At 53.7% G+C, this 21634-nt stretch overlaps 1 protein-coding gene and 1 non-coding gene across 7 annotated transcripts; both read right to left on the reverse strand.

Moving 5' to 3' along the window:
* Nucleotides 1–205: 205 nt before the first annotated feature.
* TRNAS-GCU (transfer RNA serine (anticodon GCU)) lies at nucleotides 206–287 on the reverse strand. Its single transcript has one exon. It is a non-coding gene; the product is annotated as a tRNA-Ser (tRNA).
* Nucleotides 288–2476: 2189 nt separating this feature from the next.
* Nucleotides 2477–9995, reverse strand: LOC138728766 (uncharacterized). 6 transcript variants are annotated; one of them, XR_011338749.1, is made up of 6 exons: nucleotides 7721–7965; nucleotides 5694–6668; nucleotides 5380–5470; nucleotides 4621–4753; nucleotides 4353–4446; nucleotides 2477–2641 (listed from the first exon to the last, which is right to left on the reverse strand). XR_011338749.1 is itself a non-coding variant. In XM_069872378.1 (5 exons), the coding sequence occupies exons 1-5, from the start codon at nucleotides 9865–9867 to the stop codon at nucleotides 2530–2532; spliced, it is 672 nt and encodes a 223-aa protein (XP_069728479.1). In that variant the 5' UTR covers nucleotides 9868–9995; the 3' UTR covers nucleotides 2477–2529. The 6 variants fall into 6 exon arrangements, 2 of the variants coding, with proteins under 2 accessions (XP_069728479.1, XP_069728478.1); XR_011338751.1 differs by lacking the exon at nucleotides 2477–2641 and having other exon boundaries at nucleotides 3973–4446; nucleotides 5694–5889; nucleotides 6017–6668; nucleotides 7721–7963; XR_011338750.1 differs by lacking the exon at nucleotides 2477–2641 and having other exon boundaries at nucleotides 3975–4446; nucleotides 5694–6160; nucleotides 6582–6668; nucleotides 7721–7947.
* Between the last annotated feature and the right edge of the window lie 11639 nt (nucleotides 9996–21634).

The raw sequence follows: 21634 nt of genomic DNA on the forward strand, positions 1-21634 counted from the left end.
TTGAGGAGACATTGACCTTCCTGTGAGGTCTCTGGCTCTTCCTTGTTTCCCTTCTTGTTCCTCTTCCCCATGTGGGGCCAGAGGAAACTGAGGTGGTTCCTGCGCTACTTCAAGTCACTGGAAGTTGTTTTCAGGCAACTCTCATCTCAAAACAAATGCTGTTTTGGGGCACACATTGAGCTGTTGTGGGCATCACTGGGCTGACCGACGAGGATGGGATTCGAACCCACGCGTGCAGAGCACAATGGATTAGCAGTCCATCGCCTTCACCGCTCGGCCACCTCGTCAGCGAGTTGCTGCAGCTCCTGCCTCTGCTGCGCCTGCTGCAGCCTCTCCTGATCCTCCTGCTGCTGCTGCCACTGCTGCCTCTGCTCCTCCTCCTGCTTCATGTAGAGAGGAGGGAGCTGGCCTCTTGTCCCAAGCGACAGGGGACAGGACAAGGGGCAATGTCCTCAAGCCAAGCTCCACCAGGAGAGGTTCAGGGTGGACATGAGGAAAAAAAAAAATCACAGAAAGGGTTGTCGGGCACTGGAACAGGCTGCCCGGAGAGGTGGTTGAGTCACCTTTCCTGCAGAGGTTTAAAAGAGTAGACGAGGTGCTCAGGCACATGGTTTAGTGGCAGATAGGAATGGTTGGACTCGATGATCCAAGAGGTCTCTTCCAACCTGGTGATTCTATGATTCTATGTCCAGCTCATGCTCCTGATGCCTACGCCTTTGTCTACTCTTTCACATGGCAGAGAATGACCAGAACCACTTGCCCCCTGCTCAATCCCAGTGCTTTCTCCAGCTCTAGCCCATCCCGTGGGCCTCTGATTGTGGAGACTGGAGAACAGGATGACTGGCAGATTCAAGATTGCCTCAAGGGCAGGAGCTCACGGCAGCAGGAGCTCATGGCTCTGGCATATGCAATGCTCTGCCCAGCTTCTTCTCCAGGTTACTGCCACTGCCCATGGGGAATATGAAAAATTCCTAGACTTCTCTTTTGGTGCTTCTTAACAAAGGTTTTCCTAACTAAGTAGACAGGGACATCCTTGGTGCTCATTAGTCCCGCGTTTGTTGACTCCCTGCTGTAACCAATGCAACCTAGGGACGCTCAACAGTACATTGACCTTTCCTTCATGCTTTGTCCCGTGGTTCTCGAGCTGCAGAGTGACTCAGAGAGTGAGTAACCCACACACACCTGCTTCCTCACAGACTCGCTTCTCCTCACAGGGCAGCGTTAGGGTCCAGAATGTAAGAACGAGACAGCACGGCAAGCTGGTACAAAAATAAAGTACGAAATTTATTTTCTTGTGCAAGAGGTTAAAAAACCTGACTGGCCGCCAGGGACGCTCTTCAAGGAGGGTGACCCTGGCTGTACCTGTGGAGTTACATTTATAGAAAAAGCAGGCACATACAAAATTATTAGTTGCAGTCTTATTGGCTGGTCTAGGGGTACATTCGGTGTATTCGTGTTACATCCCGATAGATTCCAGCAAACTCTTATTGCCTGTCTATTCTTATGCCAGGGGTATGTACGCAATAACAGTAACCTCCCATTGCGCTCGTGCATGCGTGAGGAGCTTCCAGCCCGGCCTCTCCTTTTCTTTGAGATTGAATGGCTTTTACAGGCAGGACAGGAGACTAGAGACTCCTAAAATCAGCAGAGTGGGCCTCTCTGCTCCCACTGTCCCAACCTACAGAGACAGGATCACTTATCGCAGACGAGCCGCCAAATTGTGAGGAAACACTTATTCACTGGTAGATTATTGTAAAGAACAAAGTCTTCTAATGGAAAGGCTGTAATTTATTTATTTTGAAGTTCAGCAGTGAATTAAATGCCCTTCCAGAAAAGGCGTCCCTTCTTGCACCTTCCTGTAAATGGGTGTAACATCAGCCAGTCTCCCTGGACTGGAACCTCCCCAGTCAGCCAGGACGTGGGAGCTGAGCACGGGCCGCCCGCTCAGAAGAGGAAGGGCCCCCGGGCTTCTGCAGAGAGCTGGAGGTGTCCTCCCCATCCCAGGCCCTGGTTCTCCTGCAGGGCTGCAGCGGCCCGGTTTGTGCTGGAGAGACAGCCCGGCCAGGCACACGCAGCCCCGAGATTCCTGCAGGGCAGGAGGAAAGTGCTTTGGGCCAGGGCTGGAGGAGCGACGCGCAGAGGGGCCGACAGAGAGAGGCGGCGTGGCTGGGGCTGGGGAGGCCGGGGGCACCTTGGCTGCAGTGGCCACGAGATGGTGGAGTGGAGAGTCCCGTGTGGCACAAGCAGGGCAGGGGTGTGCGAGAGATCTGGGATCAAGCACAGAAGGCAGGAGACTTGCATGGTGGAGCGAGGAGAAGGTGGCTGGCAGTGGCCCCCACGGCCTGCCCAAGGGGAAGTCGTGCTTGACCGATGTGACAGCTTTCTAGGGTGGCACGGCTGGCTGGGGGCAGGGAGACGGGGCAGAGAAGGGACAGATTTCAAATCAGTCTTGCTTAAATGAAAACTAGAGCGCCAGTGCGGTTGAAGGATTTTATTAATGTGAAATGAATAAAAAATGTCAAATCTTATTCACCACCAGTTGTGTTCCTTGTCCCGCTTGGCTCCCGGCGTGCTGAGTCCACTCTGGAGGGGCGGGAGGAGCAGTGGCCGGAGAGTTGTCCATAGGACTTGGTTCAACAGCCTGGGGGCGAGGGGCAGGGCTGAGCCCCCTGCAGCCCCCGGGGCAGCTCTGCCAGCCCAGGACGGGGCAGGCAGCAGGACCCCTGCCCGGCAGCAGACGCACAGACAAGGGGTCCTGCCCCCGCCCTGAAGGAGTGGACTCCAGACCAGGGGTGGCCCCTCCTGGGACCTCCTCTAGGGCTGGGAAGCTGCTGCTTGCTCTGGGTGGGAGAAGAAGGCACAGCTGCTTCCTCAGCATCCCCACACTTGGGCAATGGCCAGGATGGCCAGACGCCACAAAGGGGACGAGTGCTGTCTCTGAAGCCACCACTGTCCCTGTGACACTCAGTCAAAGCTGCATCACCAGGCCTTTGATGCCCCCTTGCGCAGCTCATTCAGGACCTTATTCAGGTTCTTCACCTGCTGCGTGAGAGACCCCAGCTCCTCGCAATCCAGCTGTGGATGGGAGCACCCTGTAAGCGAGCAACCCTGCGATGGGACGTGGTTGTCCCTGACGGGGGTAGCTGCTTGGGGAGACCCTTGCGAGGCAATGACACGAGGTGGATGCACTCAGCAAGTCCAGAGACCATGGAGACTCCAAGGCCTCCTCCAGCCCAGGGACGTGGCTGAGAACCCCACCAGGACCACCCCAGCGATCCAGCTGCCAGTGGGAGTGCTCGGGCCTAGACCTCACCTGTGCCTGCTGGTCGGCCGTCTGGGCCACCAACTGCTCCAGCGTGGCCTTGCCCGTCTTCTGCTGCTCTCGCAGCTCATTCAGCTCCTGCTTCAGCTGCAGAGTGGACCTGGCCAGCGAGATGGGGCCACGGGAGGTTTTAGCCTCCATGGGGCTGCTGGGGCCGCGTGCCCCAAAAGCAGGATGCTCCTCAGCCTCCCCGTTTGTGCTGGAGAGACAGCCCGGCCAGGCACACGCAGCCCCGAGATTCCTGCAGGGCAGGAGGAAAGTGCTTTGGGCCAGGGCTGGAGGAGCGACGCGCAGAGGGGCCGACAGAGAGAGGCGGCATGGCTGGGGCTGGGGAGGCCGGGGGCACCTTGGCTGCAGTGGCCACGAGATGGTGGAGTGGAGAGTCCCGTGTGGCACAAGCAGGGCAGGGGTGTGCGAGAGATCTGGGATCAAGCACAGAAGGCAGGAGACTTGCATGGTGGAGCGAGGAGAAGGTGGCTGGCAGTGGCCCCCATGGCCTGCCCAAGGGGAAGTCGCGCTTGACCGATGTGACAGCTTTCTAGGGTGCACGGCTGGCTGGGGGCAGGGAGACGGGGGAGACAAGGGACAGATTTCAAATCAGTCTTGCTTAAATGAAAACCAGAGCGCCAGTGCGGTTGAAGGATTTTATTAATGTGAAATGAATAAAAAATGTCAAATCTTATTCACCACCAGTTGTGCTCCTTGTCCCGCTTGTCTCCCGGCGTGCTGAGTCCACTCTGGAGGGGCGGGAGAAGCAGTGGCCGGAGAGTTGTCCACAGGACTTGGTTCAACAGCCTGGGGGCGAGGGGCAGGGCTGAGCCCCCTGCAGCCCCCGGGGCAGCTCTGCCAGCCCAGGACGGGGCAGGCAGCAGGACCCCTGCCCGGCAGCAGAGGCACAGACAAGGGGTCCTGCCCCCACCCCGAAGGAGCTGCACTGCTGTCCAGGAGACCCCAGCCCCGTGGATGCCCTGCCCACCTCGCAGTCCCCTTCACACCCTCGGGTTCCCCCACAATCCAGCCCTGGCCATACCATTGTCCCTGCCATGGAACAGAGTTGGCTGCCTGTACTGCCGGCCACGGTAGACAACGCCATCTCGGCCCAACAGAATTGTCTCCCTGTCATCCTGAGAAGCAGAAAACAGACTGGGTGAATCATAGGGCCAAATTCTGCATCCCTAAGCAACGTTCCCATCCCCAGCTTTCCCTGGGGAAACTGAGGCACGGACCCCTCTGCATGCTCAGCATCTCTCTCCCGGCCTCACTCTTCCCCACCGTGTCCCTACCATTGTCGTCCTTACCTTTCTCGGCCGTGGTGTGCTGGGTGGTTTGGGCTGGCGGCTCGTGAAGCGCTGCCGCAGGCTGGTGATGGTGTGCTGGTGAGCTCCTAACGGACTGCAGCTCGCAGGCAGCAGAGAAGGGCCGGGCACTTCCCTGTGGGCATTAAGGCATTAACCAGGATGGCCAGAGGCAAGGAAGGGGGCGAGCGCTGTCCCCAAACACAACCCTATCCCCTTTGCACTCTCTCACAGCTGCACCATCTTTCTGCAACCCCTTGACTCCATGAGGACTGAGGAGGGCACCGTCCAGTAGCTGGGACAGGCTCTTCTTGGAGACCAAGGATGCCATAGCTGGAACCACGGACATTCCTTGGCTGGAAAGGAACCTTGTGCCCAGAAACGGAGGGTGGACGACCAGCAGCCTTCCCCCAGGCCAGCGGCCAGCCTGCAGATAAACCTTTAAGGCAGAGCAGGAAGCAAAGCCGGGCTTTACAATTTTCCTCCCTTGGGGCTCCTGAGAGGGGGGGCTGGGTGAATTAACCATTGATGAACAGGATAACCATTCCTTAGCAGCTTAGAGATAAACGCAAAGAAAGGACTAACACTTAAGGGTAAACAGAATACTAATAATTCAGCCAAAGCAACTGACACTTAGAATAGAAGCTGCTCACACTTCAAGAATAAACAGGATGACACTTGTTTAGCTTACGCAAACACTGCCTGAGGCTGCCAAGCCCCAAAGATACCAGTTCTGCCTGGAGGGGACAAAAGAGTCCTCACCTTGGAGTTCATATCTTCCCTCAGCCGCTTCAAGTCCTGCTCCATCTCTGTGTTGTCCCTTCTCCATGCTCTCCAAGGACTGGAACAGAGCCTTCCAACACAGAAACCCACCCATGATGACCCAGCATGGCCTGAGATATCTGCCAGCCCCTCGAGTCCCCCTTGCCTCGCCACCCTCCTCCAAAGCCTCTCAGAAAGGCATTTGGAGCTGGGCAGGGCTACGAGCACGTTGGCAGGGGGACAAGTCCCTTGTGGTGCCCAGCCAGGATGTGCCTGGAGGATGCTCTGAGCCTGCCGGGCTTTCAGCCAGCTACCTGGATATCCTTCTGGTTTTCCTCAAAGCAGTCCTGGAGGTTCACCGTGGCAGAGCTCACTATCTTGTGGTCCCCTTGCAGCTACTTGACTGTGGCCTGGAGCTGTTTCAAGCTGCTCCTCCTGTTTGTCCAGGGAGGAAGGACTACTATCCGTTCCTGCAGGACCTTTTCCTCAAGGCTTTCGTCACCTACCATCCTGATGACATAAACAAGCCAATCTGGGGGGCAGCAAGGCGCTCCCCCACATTACAGGGAACATCACCCAACCAGGAACCCGCACCAACCTCTGCCAGCTTCTCCCGACCCGGCTCTGCTTCTCCTACCTTCTCCGCTGCATGGTGGGCAGTCCACCTCCTCCTGACCTTCCTGACTCCCTTTGCTAAGCTGTTGAGCCTCTCCTGCGTGTTTGAGCTGGCAGACCTGCTCCTTCTTCATGGTCAGCAAAGCTTCCCCCTAATGTCATACACCTGCAAGAATGGGAGAAGCAATGGGCACTGAGATGAGATGGATGCACTCAACAAGTCCACAGACCATGGAGACCACAAGGCCTCCGCCAGCCCAGGGACGTGGCTGGGAACCCCACCAGGACCACCCCAGCGACCCAGCTGCCAGTGGGAGTGCTCGGCCCTAGACCTCACCTGTGCCTGCTGGTCGGCCGTCTGGGCCACCAACTGCCCCAGCGTGGCCTTGCCTGTCTCCTGCTGCTCTCGCAGCTCATTCACCTCCTGCTTCAACTGCACAGTGGACCTGGCCAGCGAGATGGGGCCACGGGAGGTTTTAGCCTCCATGGGGCTGCTGGGGCCGCGTGCCCCAAAAGCAGGATGCTCCTCAGCCTCCCGGTCTCCCTTGTAGCCCCATGGGGTAGGAAACCCTCTGCTGTCCTCTTACTCAACTTGCGCCTCCTGGATCTTCTCTTAAATCCTCTTCCAAACAGGCTTGTGTGGCCTTCATGTCTTACATTTCCTCGAGGAGAACCTGTGAGAAAAGCACAGCCCCAGAGAGGGTTGGTGGGGATGAGCCCCAGTGGAGGGTCCCTGGGGACCAGGACCTTCCTCCCCGCTGTGGCCGGCACAGAGCCCGGGGACAGGGCACGGTCCAGCCCAGCCGGGCTGAGAGGGCAGCACGGGCAGCACTGGGACATTGGTCCCATCCTCAAGAGCCAAGAAGGGGCAGCAGCTCCCCGGAGCCCCCAGCCCTGCCCGGGGGGGCCGTGGCACAAGCCCAGTGCACAGGAATGGATCCAGCCCTACTTGCTTGCACGAGCCAAGCTCCCAAGACACGGAGTGTTGCACACACACAGGGTGCTCACACACACCCAGTGCCCCACGGACACCCAGTGCCCCACGGGCAGTGTCACACCGGGCCTGACACCTCTCATTGAAATGTCCCCTGCTGACACCAACACCCCCCACAGCCCGAACCGGCACCAACCCGGGTCCCCGGGGCACTTGGGAAGAAGTTCTCCCCAGGGCGGCACATGCCCAGCTCCTGCCACCTTCTCCCCCGCCCTCCCTGCACATGTGCCCACCTTCTCCCTTTCAAACAGCCGCATGCCAAGAAGAGCAGAGACCTCCCTGCAGGGCCCTGGCGCAGGAAGCTCGGCTGCTGCCCCCCCTGCCCTGCTCGCTGCCCCACAACAGACACGCCTCGGCCAGCCTGCGGATAAACCTTTAAGGCAGACGGGGAAGCAAAGCCGGGCTGGACAATTTCCCCCCCACCTTGGGGCCCTCCCAGCTCCACCCCTCTCCGGGGCCGCGGCTCTCTCCCCGGCTCTGCTCAAGGCAATGAAGGCCGCACAAGCCCCCGTGGTAGAGAAATTCCAGAAGATCCAGGGGGTGCGAGACTCTGAGGCTTCTGCCAGAGCTCCAGGGCCTTTGAGCCGTGTCCCTCAGCAGCTCATCCACCCCTAAACCCCTCCAGGGAAGGTGACCCAACCCCGTCCCTGAGCAGCCTGTTCCAGTGCCCGGGGACCCTTTCCGTGAAATACCTGGGCCCCCATCGCTCCTGCTCGAGATCCAACTGCTCACCTGGATTCCCCAGTCGGGGATTCGGGGGCAGGTTTGCCCCGTGCCAGACGACCCTTCGCCTCCATCTCCCCCCGATCCCGGCTCCTCGCCGCCTCCTCCCCGACGCCGCCATTTCAGGGGATGGAGACACAACCCGCCGCCCGAGGGGCAAAACAGCTCTAGTCACTCTTAATGGCTCCTTTATATATGTTAACGAGCAAGACCACCAGCTCTTCTCTTTACAACGATTGGGTTTTGCTCCTCGTCCCCGCCCCTCGGCCTGGCACACGACTGGCTGAGATGAACTGTTGAGGCGCTGTCTCCGGGCTGCTGCTTGGAACTTTCTGGGTCCTTCTCTCAGCCAAGGACTTTCAAGGACATTCTCCGCTCCCCTGTGTCCTTCGGCCTGCAAAACCCTCCCGCCATCCCAAGGAAAATTCTTAACTCACAAACTGTCTGGAAAATGCTTTCTTTTCTTTCCTGCCCCAGTTGGAATGTTTGTTTTTAAACTTTGGGATAGAACTGAGTGTATGCTGAGTTTTTCTGGGAATTTCAGGATTTTCCCTTTCAAAAGCTAAAGGCTCTTGATTTCCCTCTTCCAGGGGAAGGCAGAAAAAGACGATTTACACGTCTAGCACTGTAGACCAAGCCTGTTATTTCAGTTAAAAGAGTAGAGGGATTCAAACCCCTGGACATAAGTCCTCACCAAGTCTTGCTTAATATAAGAACAGCAGAACCGATTGAAGGTGTTTATTAATACGAAATGAAAAAAACCTAAGAAGTCCTGGTTATGCCAGCAGTTGTCCATGCTTGTCCTGTTCGGCTCCCAGGCCGCGGGGTCAGCTCTGCAGGGCCGGGAGGAGCAGTGGCTGGGAGAGGCGTCCATGGGAGCTGGTGCTGGAGGCAGCACAGCCTGGGGGCGAGGGGCAGGGCTGAGCCCCCTGCAGCCCCCGGGGCAGCTCTGCCAGCCCAGGACGGGGCAGGCAGCAGGGCCCCTGCCCGGCAGCAGACGCACAGACAAGGGGTCCTGTCCCCACCCCGAAGGAGCTGTGCTGCTGTCCAGGAGACCCCAGCCCCGTGGATGCCCGGCCCACCTCGCAGTCCCCTTCACACCCTCAGGTTCCCCCACAATCCAGCCCTGGCCATACCATCGTCCCTGCCATGGAACGGAGTCGGCTGCCTGTACTGCCGGCCACGGTAGACAACGCCATCTCGGCCCAACAGAATTGTCTCCCCCGCATCCTGAGAAGCAGAAAACAGACTGGGTGAATCATGGGGCCGAATGCTGCATCCCTAAGCAACCTTCCCACCCCCAGTTTTCCCTGGGGAAACTGAGGCACGGACGCCTCTGCACGCTCAGCATCTCTCTCCCGGCCTCGCTCTCCCCACCGTGTCCCTACCATTGTCGTCCTTACCTTTCTCGGCCGCGGGGTGCTGGGTGGTTTGGGCTGGCGGATCGCGAGGCGCTGCTGCGGGGTGGTGATGGTGTGCTGGCCCCCGCAGCTCCAGACCAGGGGTGGCCCCTCCTGGGACCTCCTCTAGGGTTGGGAAGCTGCTGCTTGCTCTGGGTGGGAGAAGAAGGCACAGCTGCTTCCTCAGCATCCCCACACTTGGGCAATGGCCAAGATGGCCAGAGGCCACAAAGGGGTCGAGTGCTGTCTCTGAAGCCACCACTGTCCCTGTGACACTCACTTAGTCACAGCTGCATCACCAGGCGGTTCCTTTGATGCCCCCTTGCGCAGCTCGTTCAGGACCTTCTTCAGGTTCATCACCTGCTGCGTGAGAGGCCCCAGCTCCTCGCGATCCAGCTGTGGATGGGAGCACCCTGTCAGCCAGCAACCCCGCGATGGGACGTGGTTTTCCCTGACAGGGGTAGCTGCTTGGGGAGACCTTTGCGGGGAGGCTGCCTGAGGCTGCCAAGCCCCAGAGATGCCAGTTCTGCCTGGAGGGGACAAGAGAGTCCTCACCTTGGAGTTCATATCTTCCCTGAGCTGCTTCAAGTCCTGCTCCTTCTCTGCTTTGTCCTTCTCCATGCTCCCCACGGACTGGAACAAAGCCTTCGAACACAGAAACCCGCCCATGATGACCCAGCGTGGCCTGAGATACCTGCCAGCCCCTCGAGTCCCCCTTGCCTCGCCACCCTCCTCCAAAGCCTCCCAGAAAGGCATTTGGAGCTGGGCAGGGCTACGAGCACGTTGGCAGGGGGACAAGTCCCTTGTGGTGCCCAGCCGGGATGTGCCTGGAGGATGCTCTGAGCCTGCCGGGCTTTCAGCCAGCTACCTGGACATCCTTCTGTTTTTCTTCAAAGACATCCTGGAGGTTCACTGTGGCAGAGCTCACTATCTTGTGGTCCCCTTGCAGCTGCTTGACTGCGGCCTGGAGCTGTTTCAAGCTGCTCCTCCTGCTCGTCCAGGGAGGAAGATATCAATGCAGAGCCATGCTCGGGGGGCTGGCTGTCCCTTGGGGACAGACCCTGCTCACTTGGCCCGTGACTGCGAACTATCAGTTCCTGCAGGACCTTTTCCTCAAGGCTTTTGTTGCCTACCATCCTGATGATGTGAACATGCCAATCTGGGAGGCAGCAAGGGGCTCCCCCACATTACAGGGAACGTCCCCTAGCCGGGGACCCAGACGGACTCCGTCCAGGCTGTCCCTACCTGGTTCTGCTTGTCCTGCCTTTTCGTCTGCATGGTGGGCAGAGGAGTCCACCTGCTCCTGGACGTCCTGACGTCCTCTAGTCAGTTCTGGATCTTCCTGACACCCTTTGCTATGTTGTTGAGCTGTTCCTGCACCTTTGTGCTGGAAGAGAGCTCTGCCTGCACTTCTGCCTGCTCCTGCTTCATGGTCACTAGAGTGACTGCTCCTTTTTCGTGGTCATTAGAGCTGCCCTGAGGACCAACTGCTCCAGCGTGGCCTTGCCTGTCTTCTGCTGCTCTTGCTGCTCATCCACCTCCTTCTTCATCTGCAGAGTGGACCTGGCCAGCGAGATGGGGCCATGGGAGGTTTTAGCTCTGCCCCAAATCCCATCAGGAAGACATTTAATTTGCATAAAATCAGCACATCGAGAGCTTTCCCTTCCTGTTGCTCCATGAGAGAGCAGGGACCTGCTCAGGTGGCTTAGACAGAAGAGGAAAACTGCTCTGCTCCTGTCTGTCCATCGTTTATTCCACCCGGAGTGGGAGACAGGGTAATCCCCCTGCCCCATACCCCGGAGCTCTGCCCTCACCGAGAGCCTATTTATGCTGCTACCAAAGCATCTGCCCTGCCACAGCCCTTTCTGGTGGGAGGGGAGACCACGTCCTCATGGATGTGGAGCGGTTAGAGAGTATGGAAGGAACGAAGGATTCCCGACTGGAGGCAGCTGTTTTCAGGAAATCAGTGCTGCTGGGGCCGAGTGGGGAGCAGATTTGCACAGAATTCCTGGTTCTTGTGGCTGTAGATGGTGCTGGCGTCCTGCTCAGGATGGGGCTGGCATGTCTGGCTGTACAGACAAGTGAAAGCCAAACTGGCATCTCAAGAGGGGAAGGTTCATCACAGGCTCTGGCCAGGGAACCTGCACCCCAGAAAGCCTTTTCCAGACTCTCTTCCGCTCCCCAGTCCTCTGATGCAGCTCTCGGGCCCTGCTTTTACAGGGTTTAGCAGGACTCGGGGCTCTGCTGTGTGGGCTGCAGCAGCATCCCCGTGCCCAGTGTCCCAGGACACAGCGTCCCTCTCCTAGGTGTTTGTTTCACGGCCCATGGAGTTTGATGGTTCAAAGAGTCAACAGGGAGCCCTGAGCAAGCCTGGTGGCAGCTAGTGCCTCAGGTGCAAATCCCCTTCCTCCTCTGGGATGCAACTGGAAGTTAACTTCGTGTTAGTACTCGTGTTAAAATATTTCCTGTAAAAAACACACAGAAGGAGAGTTGGCACAATCTTCATGTTAACTGTGAAGTCCATACCAGCAGTAGCTTAGGAAAAGTGCAGACACACAATGGAGAAGTACCTTGTCCTTGGTGGACATTGGTCCCATTCTCAAGAGCCAAGAATGGGCAGCAGCTCCCCAGAGCCTCTAGGCTTGCTTCTGTCAGAGCTCCAAAATCTTTGAGCCATCTCAGTAATAGCTGCAGGGTATTTCTACTGGATCCAAGTCCTCCCTTTTGCTAAAATATGCTTTATCACCTTTACAATAGCTCTATCTTCTGCACATCATAGAACCACCGGGTTGGAAAGGAGCCACAGATCATCGAGTCCAACCATTCCCATCAGTCACTAAACCAGGCCCCTCAGCACCTCATCCACCCTTAAAGCCCTCCAGGGAAGGTGACTCAACCCCATCTCTGGGCAGCCTGTTCAAGTGCCCGGGGACCCTTTCTGTGAAATACCTGGGCCCCCATCTCTCCTGCTCTAGATTCAACTGCTCACCTGGATTCCCCATTCGGGGATTGGGGGCAGGTTTGCCCTCTGCCAGACGACCCTTCCCCTCAAGCTGCCCACCTCATCCCCTCCTCCTCCCCTCATCATCGCCTCCTCCCCGAGGAGGCCGCAGTTTGAGGGGATTGAGACACAGACAGCCTCCTGAGGAGCAAAATATTGTTAGTCACTCTTAATGGCTCCTTTACATATGTTAACTAGGAAGAAGGTGCGCTCTTTTCTTGACAAGGATTGGCTTTTGCCTCCCTCATCTCCACCAAAGCCCGACCTTTGCCATCCCTAGCTGGCTTGGCGGCTGGGTGCTGGGTGGCTTGGGCTGGTGGATCAGCGGGTAGGTGATGGTGTGCTGGCCCCCGCAGCTCCGCGGCACGCTGGGGAACTTGTCCTCAGCCGCCCGCTCCCTGGGGGACAGGGCACGAGGGGGCTCAGCGCCTGGCCCCGCGGCCCCCCGTGTGCCACCCTCTGCCAGGGAGGGAGCTGAGGCTGCTCCCCGCTGCGATACATCCAGCTCTCCAGCGCCGGGGCTGCAGCTGGGACACCCTGCACCCCAGGGGCTGCGCGGCGCTCCTCGTCTCCCCTACCTTTGGCCGTGCTGCTGGGTTTCCTTTCCACTGCGACTGGGCACGGGTGTCAGCCAAGGGAGGGCCGCGACGTTCCTGGGGAATATAGCTGGCAAATATTACCCAGGTAACTAAGAGGTTGTGCTTGCCCTTCTCCCACTTGTCACAGTCATTAGCAGTGTGGCTGGGGAAATTGTTTGCCACCTTGTTTGCAGTGGCTAATAGATGGTGGATGGCTGTCCGCACCCTGGATCGTGGCCATTGGAACTTGGAGATGCTGCCTCCCCTATGTCTGGATTTCCTTCACCAGGGAGGGGGAAATTGGGTGTTTCAGTTTTCAAATCAATCATGTCAAAAAAAAACCAGCCCGAAATAATAATAATGAAAATACATCCATAACAACAGGTCAAAAGTTTTTTTATTGATTTAAAATTTACAGAAGAAAAAGAAATCACTTCTTCACCATTCGCTCTTCCTGGGACAGCCTGCCTCAAAGTTAGAGTCCGTGCTGGAGGGTGTTGGCTGGGGAAGGTGATTCCCAAGGGCAGAGAAATGAGCATCCTTGGCTGGGAAGTGCTACTCAGAGTCACAGGGTAGTTCATGTTAGGAGTGAACACTGGTGAGTGATCAGTAAGTCTTTGGCTCCCCCTTTCTCATGCTGGCTCTATCTGTACCGTTTCCTGCTTTTCTGGAATATCACTTCTGAGTCTTGTTTTTGCCATATTTTTACACTGTGTTATCATCTTGGATTTACACTTCCTCCTATTTATTTCCTATATTTCTCAAACACATCAGTGAGACGTGGAAACCAAAAGCAGGTCAGTGGGACAAATTAATTCTCATTGTCCTTTGTGCTAAGTCTTTGTGACAAGTAGCTAATCATCTTTGCTTTCCCTGTTACTCATGGTAACAACATGAGCCATGATCAACTCACTTCGCTCATCTGTCAATTTAATATCTGGTTCAGTAGCACATGAGAAGAGAACAGGCAGCTGTGTTCAGTAACTCTTTTTTCATGTGCTTGCAATTTTTTAAAGCAATTCCCAATGCCCTTTTGAAATTAATTTATCAGTTGTGAGAATCTATTAGACTTTGGGCATCGGGTTTCTGCTTCAGGGTCCCTGCTAATGAGAAATAACAATTTCTGTTTTCCACCAAAGGGCAAGGCAAAGAAACTTTTCTTGGTGCCCTAGAAATGTCTAGCTGGGTTCAAGAAACTTCTTATCATGTGTGGAGCAGGATGAGACCTGATGCCTGCCCATCACTACCTAACCAGCTACCTAATCAAACAGACATTTTTTTTGCAGTGTTTCCTCAGTGTCACTCTCTCTCTGAGCCACATAGGCTTAGATTCCCAGGACCTGCCTCTACTCATCAAGACCAGCTTTTGTTCATCCTTGACCAGGTGGAGCCACATGCGCTATCTCTCCCACTCTTATCATTGACAGCATCCTTCATCATACCATATGCTATCAAGTACCTTTGGGAGGTGGCCTCACATTTACATGTGCCTTTGCATTAGCCAGAAGAAAAGTAACAATTAAGGCTGGCCTCAAGGCTCAAAAGCGATGCTTGTACCTTCTTTTCCCTTTGACAGTGTAGTGACAGCACTGGTTTTCAAGTGACCAGTTTCAGTCCCCCCTCCCTGGAGGTCTATCCAGCACAACCCTAACCACCCCATACCACTTCTCCACTAAAGCTCTGGGCTGGCACCTGAGAAAAGTGGAGCTGTCACTGACTTCTGTAACTGTACCTGGACTTGTGGAGAAGTCGGGGGCAGAGGGTTGAGAGCTGGCTGTGACCTGGATATATTTATTCTTCAGTCTGATGTGCCCTTGCACAGAACCTCCTGCACACTCGAACACTGCATAAGGGGAAGGCTGGACTCTGGGACTAAGAAAAGCTACCCCGATGGTGGTTTTTCCCTGGTCCTCCGGCAGACTTGCACAAGCTGCTCCTGTGCAGCAATCGTGGGCAGAAGCTGTCACTAGGGGAAGGGACCTGCATGCCTGTGTAAAATCACAGCAGTGATAGGAAATTATTCAAGAATGATTAGAACCAATATCTTTCATAATGAAGACATCAATTAAATTCTTGAAAATTAAGTGGAAATATCAAGTGGCACGTTAACTGGAAAATTTCCGACCAGTGTAATTGTATGGCCTTGTGATGGGTGGGTTAATTATTCTTCATTAAATAGGGCTGAAATCAATCTCAATACCTCTCTATTATTTAAGATTGGCAAAGGCAGTGAGAGTTGATTGTTTTCCCAAATTTTCTGCCTGCTGTACCTGAGGTGGGGGAAAAGCTCCCAGACACAAAGCCTGTACCGTGCCTGGTATCTCACTCTGCCTTCCCCTAGCCAGCCCTGTCCTGAATCAGGAGGTTTGCATCCTTTCTTTGAGGGACGAAAGATTGGACTTGAGGTCTCATCATGCTTGTAGGAAGACCAGGTCTGGAGAAATGGAGCAAGTAGCCTAATTCCCATGTGCCCATCAGACAGCACCATGGTCTGCTTCCACGTCTCCTGTAGTGCCTGACTCTCTACAGCACCCCCTGTAAATCACACTTTTGCTCATGCACAGTCTGGAAGGGACCCTGTGAATCACCAAATCAGTTCCTTTCATTGAAGTGTCCACCCTAACTGATGCGTTGTTTGAATAGCATGCAGGGAAAAGGCAGCAGCCCTCCGCAGGAGCTGGAGGCTCACTCTCCTGCCTCCAGCCTGACTGCCTCTCTGCCAGCAGGGCAGGGAGACTCTGTTCATCAGCACTTGGCTTTTAGTAATGATGTTATTAATTGCAATATGAAAACAGAATAATAATGATAATCACAAGTAAAGAATTAGCCTGGCCAGAATGAAGCTGTTAATTTTGCTGTTGGTTTTGACAGGATCACTTGCTGGAGCATTTTTTCTTGGAACGGTTCTGCCTCTGCTAAACTCACTTTACAAAAAGCTGGCTGCACTGCCCCTGCTAAGTCATCATCTCAAGGTCAATACCAAGCGTCGCTCTATGGGGAATGTAGTAATACAGGGCCTGAGGTCAACGGATGAATAAACACACCTTTCCTTATTATAAATCTCTTTTATCTTGTGTGCTCTGAATGCAGCTGCCTTCCTTTGGCTCCAATTTGCAATTTGTATGCCAATATTTTCACTGCTGGAAGAATCAATACACCTGGACATGACTTGAAATCAGCAGGGTCCAGCACTGGCCAAAGGAAAGGGATGGAATTTATTTGGAAGGTGAACTCTCGAGCTTTATCTGTGAATTAAAGTAGTGTGGAAGAGCTGAAAGGCGGTGGGGGCGGGGGGGGGGACGGGTGTTGGTACACAGCCCCAGACCACTCTCTGGGCTGTGGGGATCAGCCATCAGGTCCAGCAGAGTCCTTGCTCCCATCCTACCTCATTTCCGTCCCCTCTACACTTTTCTTGTGGTTCCCCAAAACAAATTTTCCCGGGATTCAATCCCTCCCTGATTTGCCTGAGGTTGCAGCACCTTTGCTTTTAGTCTTCATGAATTACCGAGTTAGAAAAGAAAAGCATCTGTGTCTGGAAGGGGTAAAGACTGGGAAGCATAAAGCTTTCTATATCCTTTCAGGCTGCAATCCAGTGCCCCATCGCTGTAGCTTTCACCTGAGGCAGTTTTCAAGTTCTAATGAAATCCTCTGCTCCCTCTGAGCAGAAGGCATTAAAAGCAAACAATCAAACCTTAGCAAACTTGAATGTGACTTGATTATTTTTAAGCGTTTCCAGTGCTGTCACCTCTGGTGATTTTAATTGCAAGTTCTGAGGTGCTGGGAGTTTCTTTCAGTTGTGGGATCAAAATCTGGTTTGTTTTTGAGAAGTAGGGGTGGAAAAATGTGGTCAATGAATGCTCTGAAACCAGCTCATCCAATTGCAAGCCCTGACTAAACTGCTGGACCATCAGGATGGTAGTGCAATACCCAGGTAAACCCCCTTTCCCTCATGCACAGTGATTTTTTACTTCTTCAATGCAAAGGATAGACTCAGCTGTCATAAACTTAGTCCACGAGAGGGACTAGGTTTAGTCTGAACTCTGCATTTTTTTCAGAGCACCCAGCAGAGCTTAGATTGAATCGTTATCTGCATAAACCCATAAGATGGAAAGTAGCCACAGTGGGGAGATTTTGTTTCACATTGTGGGGTCTGTGATGAATGTTACAGGGCTGGTGCAGAACCTAGTTAATCTAAACCTGCCACCTTCTCTTCTCTATCACACTTTTAGCTGGGCCATGGCCCGTGCTGCAGCTGTGACTGGGTTGTTTGTGTGGTGCTGAGGTCTCATGTCAGGCTTAAAGCACATCTGAGATTCCTTGCTCCTGATCTCCCAGCCCCATCTCACCTCTTGTAAGTGGATGTTTTTACTCCTGCAAGGGGACAGGTTACCTCTTCCAGGGAGAACCACAGTCCAGACAACCCAGCCACAGCTGTCCATCTCAGACCTGTCCATGGGCAGGAACCACCAGACAAAAGGTCTGTCCATGCGGCAATGGGCTGCAAATGTAAAGGGTCAGTGGGGGCATGTTAAACCTCCTTTACCAAAGACCATCACATGCCTCCAACACTGAAGAGCAACACGGTCCAATGTGCTGTTTCTAGCTCTGCTAGATGATTTGGAGAGGGACTGCTTACAAAGGCTTGTAGTGACAGGACTAGGGGCAATGGTTGTAAACTAGAGAGGGGCAGATTCTGGCTACACATAAGGAAGAATTTCTTCACCATCAGAGTGGGGAGGCACTGGAACAGGTTGCCCAGGGAAGTTGTGGCTGCCCCATCCCTGGAGGTTTTCAAGGCCAGGTTGGATGGAGCTTGGGCAGCCTGACCTAGTGGGATGTCCCTGCCCATGGCAGGGGGATTGGAACTGGATGACCTTTGAGGTCCCTTCCAACCCAAACTATTCTATGATTCTATGATTTAGGAAAGTCGAAGTCTTTCCCCAAATCTGCCATTGGACTGTTCAAGGCAGTGGAGTTGTCCTGGGGTGGGGGTGAGCCCTGTAGAGAAGCCTCATGTCTTCACTGGCAAAGTGAGATGTACTCGCCTCCCTGACTGTACATGTGGAGAGAGAGGTTTTTCAGTTAAACATAACCAAAGTAATTTTCACCCAGATGCCTTTTGGGAGCAGTTAATGAATCATACTTCAGGCCAAATGAATTTTATGCTCCCACATGGTAAACAGGAGCACACGTTATCCTTGCAGTGACAAGTCCTAGGCAGAGCAAAACAAAATTGATTTTTCTTTAACCAAGCATCTCTCGCAGTAAGGAAAGTTACGGTACACAGACCTTGCTGTTGGCAAAGCAGGAGCCAACATTAGGCTCTTCTATTTGCGATACCTCGCTGGTATCACGAAGCAAAGTCTGAAGCAAGTTGGAGGATTCTGGCAGAGTTTTTGACAAGACAGATGAACTGCTTGGAGAGTACAGCAGGATTAGTGGACAAGGACCAATTTTTTGGATGTTGCTGGCTATCTAAGAAAACAATTTTCCCTCCTCTTCCCTGGTTTGAGGATTCACAAGTCAGGTCACATTCTACCCCAGCCTCTTCGAGCTTTATCTAGATCTTGTTATCCATCCCCATGTCATGAGAAATGGTAAAAAATTATTGTCAAAATGTGGGCAGTGACTAGTTCCAGGTTCATCAGCAACTTCACAACAACTTTTCTATATCAATGTTCAGCACAGTGAGGGTAAAATGTAACATTAATGTCCCTGCCTCCCTGATAGTCTGGGTCTGCTGAAAGGGAATCGAGTTCTACTTTATGTTGCATCCAAATTTAACAGCCAAAGTTCAGAGCTGATGGTGGAGCAAAGAATTTTTAACTGAAGCCCTGCAAAAATGTGGGGGTAGCAGCAAAACTTTAGTTCATAGTTATTCTTTATGAAATGAAAGAAAAATATTTTCTGAAATTTAAAATATGCGAAGAGGCACTGTCTTGTTGGAAGAAGTAACAGGTTTGATGTATTTTAGTTGTGGTCAACAGTCAACTGACTGGCCAAGCTATTACATTTTGAAGAGAGCTTGTACCTAGGTTTCAAACAGACTTTCGAGAAGCCGTGCATCTCCCAAGAACGTTTGTTCTTCAGATCCTTTTCTTTGCATCCAGGAGAACTATAGCAGGTGTGCAGTTTGGTCTAATACATCTAATGGTAATGACCACTGTAAAGGAATTGAGAACTGAGTTGAAACATGTTTTAGCTGGGTGTCCTGTGTCCTGGACTGATGTGGAAGTCCTGAGCCGAAAAGCAGACATTACACACTATCAGTCTTGTTGTTCCTCATACCTACTGGACTGACACTAATTCAGTGTGGAGGTTTCATAGAATCATAGAATAACCAGGTTGGAAGAGACCCACCGGATCATCGAGTCCAACCATTCCTATCAAACACTAAACCATGTCCCTCAGCACCTCGTCCACCCGTGCCTTAAGCACCTCCAGGGAAGGTGAATCAACCACCTCCCTGGGCAGCCTGTTCCAGTGCCCAATGACCCTTTCTGTGAAGAATTTTTTCCTAATGTCCAGCCTAAACCTCCCCTGGTGGAGCTTGAGGCCATTCCCTCTTGTCCTGTCCCCTGTCACTTGGGAGAAGAGGCCAGCACCCTCCTCTCCACAACCTCCTTTCAGGGAGTTGTAGAGAGCAATGAGGTCTCCCCTCGGCCTTCTCTTCTCCAGGCTAAACACCCCCAGCTCTCTCAGCCGTTCCTCCTAAGGCCTGTTCTCCAGACCCTTCACCAGCTTTGTTGCTCTTCTCTGGAGTCGCTCCAGAGCCTCAACATCCTTCTTGTGGTGAGGGGCCCAGAACTAAACACAGGATTCGAGGAGCGGTCTCACCAGTGCTGAGTACAGAGGGAGAAGAACCTCCCTGGACCTGCCGGTCACGCCGTTTCTGATACAAGCCAAGATGCCATTGGCCTTCTTGGCCACCTGGGCCACTGCTGGCTCATATTCAGTCAGCTGCCACCCAACACCCCCAGGTCCCTCTCCTCCAGGCAGCTTTCCAGCCAGACTTCTCCTAGTCTGTAGCTGCTCAGGGTTGTTGTGCCCCAAGTGCAGGACCCGGCATTTGGCCTTGTTAAACCTCATCCCACTGGTCTCAGCCCAGCGGTCCAGCCCGTTCAGATCCCTTTGCAGAGCCTCCGTACCCTCCAGCAGATCGACACTTCCACCCAGCTTAGTGTTGTCTGCAAACTTGCTAAGGGTGCACTCGATGCCTTCATCCAGGTCATTGATAAAGACATTGAACAGGGCTGGACCCAGCACTGAGCCCTGGGGAACCCCACTTGTCACTGGCCTCCAGCTGGATTTCACACCATTTCCCACCACTCTCTGGGCCCTCCATCCAACCAGTTTTCCACCCAGGAGAGTGTGTGCCTGTCCAGGCCAGAAGTGACAGTTTCTCAAGCAGAATGCTGGGAGAAACTCTGTCAAAGGCTTTACTGAAGTCCAGGAAGATCCATCCACAGCCTTTCCCTCATCCAGCAGCCGAGTCACTTTGTCATAGAAGGCGATCAGGTTAGTTTGGCAAGACCTGCCTTTTGTGAACCCATGTTGACTGGGCCTGATCACCCGGTTCTCTTGCATGTGCTTCATGATAGCTCTCAAGATCACCTGCTCCATGACTTTCCCTGGCACTGAGGTCAGACTGACAGGCCTGGAGTTCCCTGGATCCTCCCTGCGACCCTTCTTGTAGATGGGCACAACATCAGCCTCCAGTCCAGTGGGACTTCCCCAGTCTTCCAGGACTGTTGGAAGATGATGGAAAGGGGTTTGGCCAGCACGTCTGCCAGCTCCTTCAATACCCTTGGGTGGATCCCATCCAGCCCCATAGACTTGTGGGTGTCTAGTCGGGCAAACAAGGCTCTGACCACCTCCTCTTGGATCATGGGAGCTTCATTTTGCTCCTCTAGCTCCTGGGTTTGTACACAGAGGGAACAACTTTCTTTACAATTAAACACTGAGGCAGAGAAGGCATTAAGTACCTCAGCCTTATCCTCATCCCCTGTCACTGTTGTTCCTTCTGTGTCCCATAGGGACTGTATGGTCTCCCTAGTCCTCCTTTTATTATTTATATATTTGTAGAAAGATTTTTTGTTATCTTTCACAGACTTTGCCAATCTGATTTCTAGCTGAGCCTTAGCCCTTCTGATTTTTTCCCTACACAATCTCACTTCCCTCCTCTAGTCCACCCAAGAGGCCTGTCTCCTCTTCCAGAGCCCATAAACATTTCTCTTCTTCTTGATATCACTCAAGATCTCTCTGTTCAACATGTTTCGTTCCTCCTGATTACTGGGTGGATGCAGTCCTAATGTCTACAGCTCAATTATTTCTAAGGTCGCGATCTACTACCCTAGACTGATCCATGCTGCCCGCACAGCGAGGCAGCACTATTTGAACACAATTGGATGGCAATGGTGCAGAAACTGCTGGGTTATTATTATGTTTATCTCTTAGACTTAAGCAACAGGTGGGGATGTGAAAGGGACAGCTTGTTTTGAAGAAATAGGAATATCATCTGGAGTATTGTGTCCAGTTCCGGAATTCTCAACATAAGAAGGATATGGAACTGTTTGAACTGGCCCAGAGGAGGCTATAAAGATGATCAGAGGGCTGGAGCACCTCCCATTCAAGGACCGGCTGAGAGAGTTGGGGTTGTTCAGCCTGGAGAAGTGAAGGCTCCCAGGAGATTTTATAGCAGATTTCCAGTACCTGAAGGTGGCTGTAAGAAAGCTGGGGAGGGACTGTTTACAAAGACTTGAAGTGATAGGATGAGGGACAATGGGTATAAACTGGAGGAAGGCAGATTTAGAGGAGACATAAGGAAGAATTTCTTCACCATAAGGGTGGTGAGGTGCTTGAACAGGTTGCCCAGGGAAGTTGTGGCTGCCCCATCCATGTAGGTGTTCAAGGCCAGGCTGGATGGGGCCTTGAGCAGCCTGAT

The sequence above is a fragment of the Phaenicophaeus curvirostris genome, chromosome 19 (genome assembly GCF_032191515.1).
Source record: "Phaenicophaeus curvirostris isolate KB17595 chromosome 19, BPBGC_Pcur_1.0, whole genome shotgun sequence".
NCBI lineage: Eukaryota > Metazoa > Chordata > Aves > Cuculiformes > Cuculidae > Phaenicophaeus > Phaenicophaeus curvirostris.

Bases quoted from the DNA above. Each gene is read 5' to 3' on its own strand.
- LOC138728766 (XM_069872377.1), bottom strand. From the start codon at position 9,867: ATGCCTTTCTGGGAGGCTTTGGAGGAGGGTGGCGAGGCAAGGGGGACT. The intron at 9,508-9,666 runs GTGAGGACTCTC...TCCCATCCACAG, and splicing joins GGGAAGATATGAACTCCAAG to CTGGATCGCGAGGAGCTGGG. The intron at 9,264-9,391 runs GTGAGTGTCACA...TCTCCCACCCAG, and splicing joins GGTGATGCAGCTGTGACTAA to AGCAAGCAGCAGCTTCCCAA.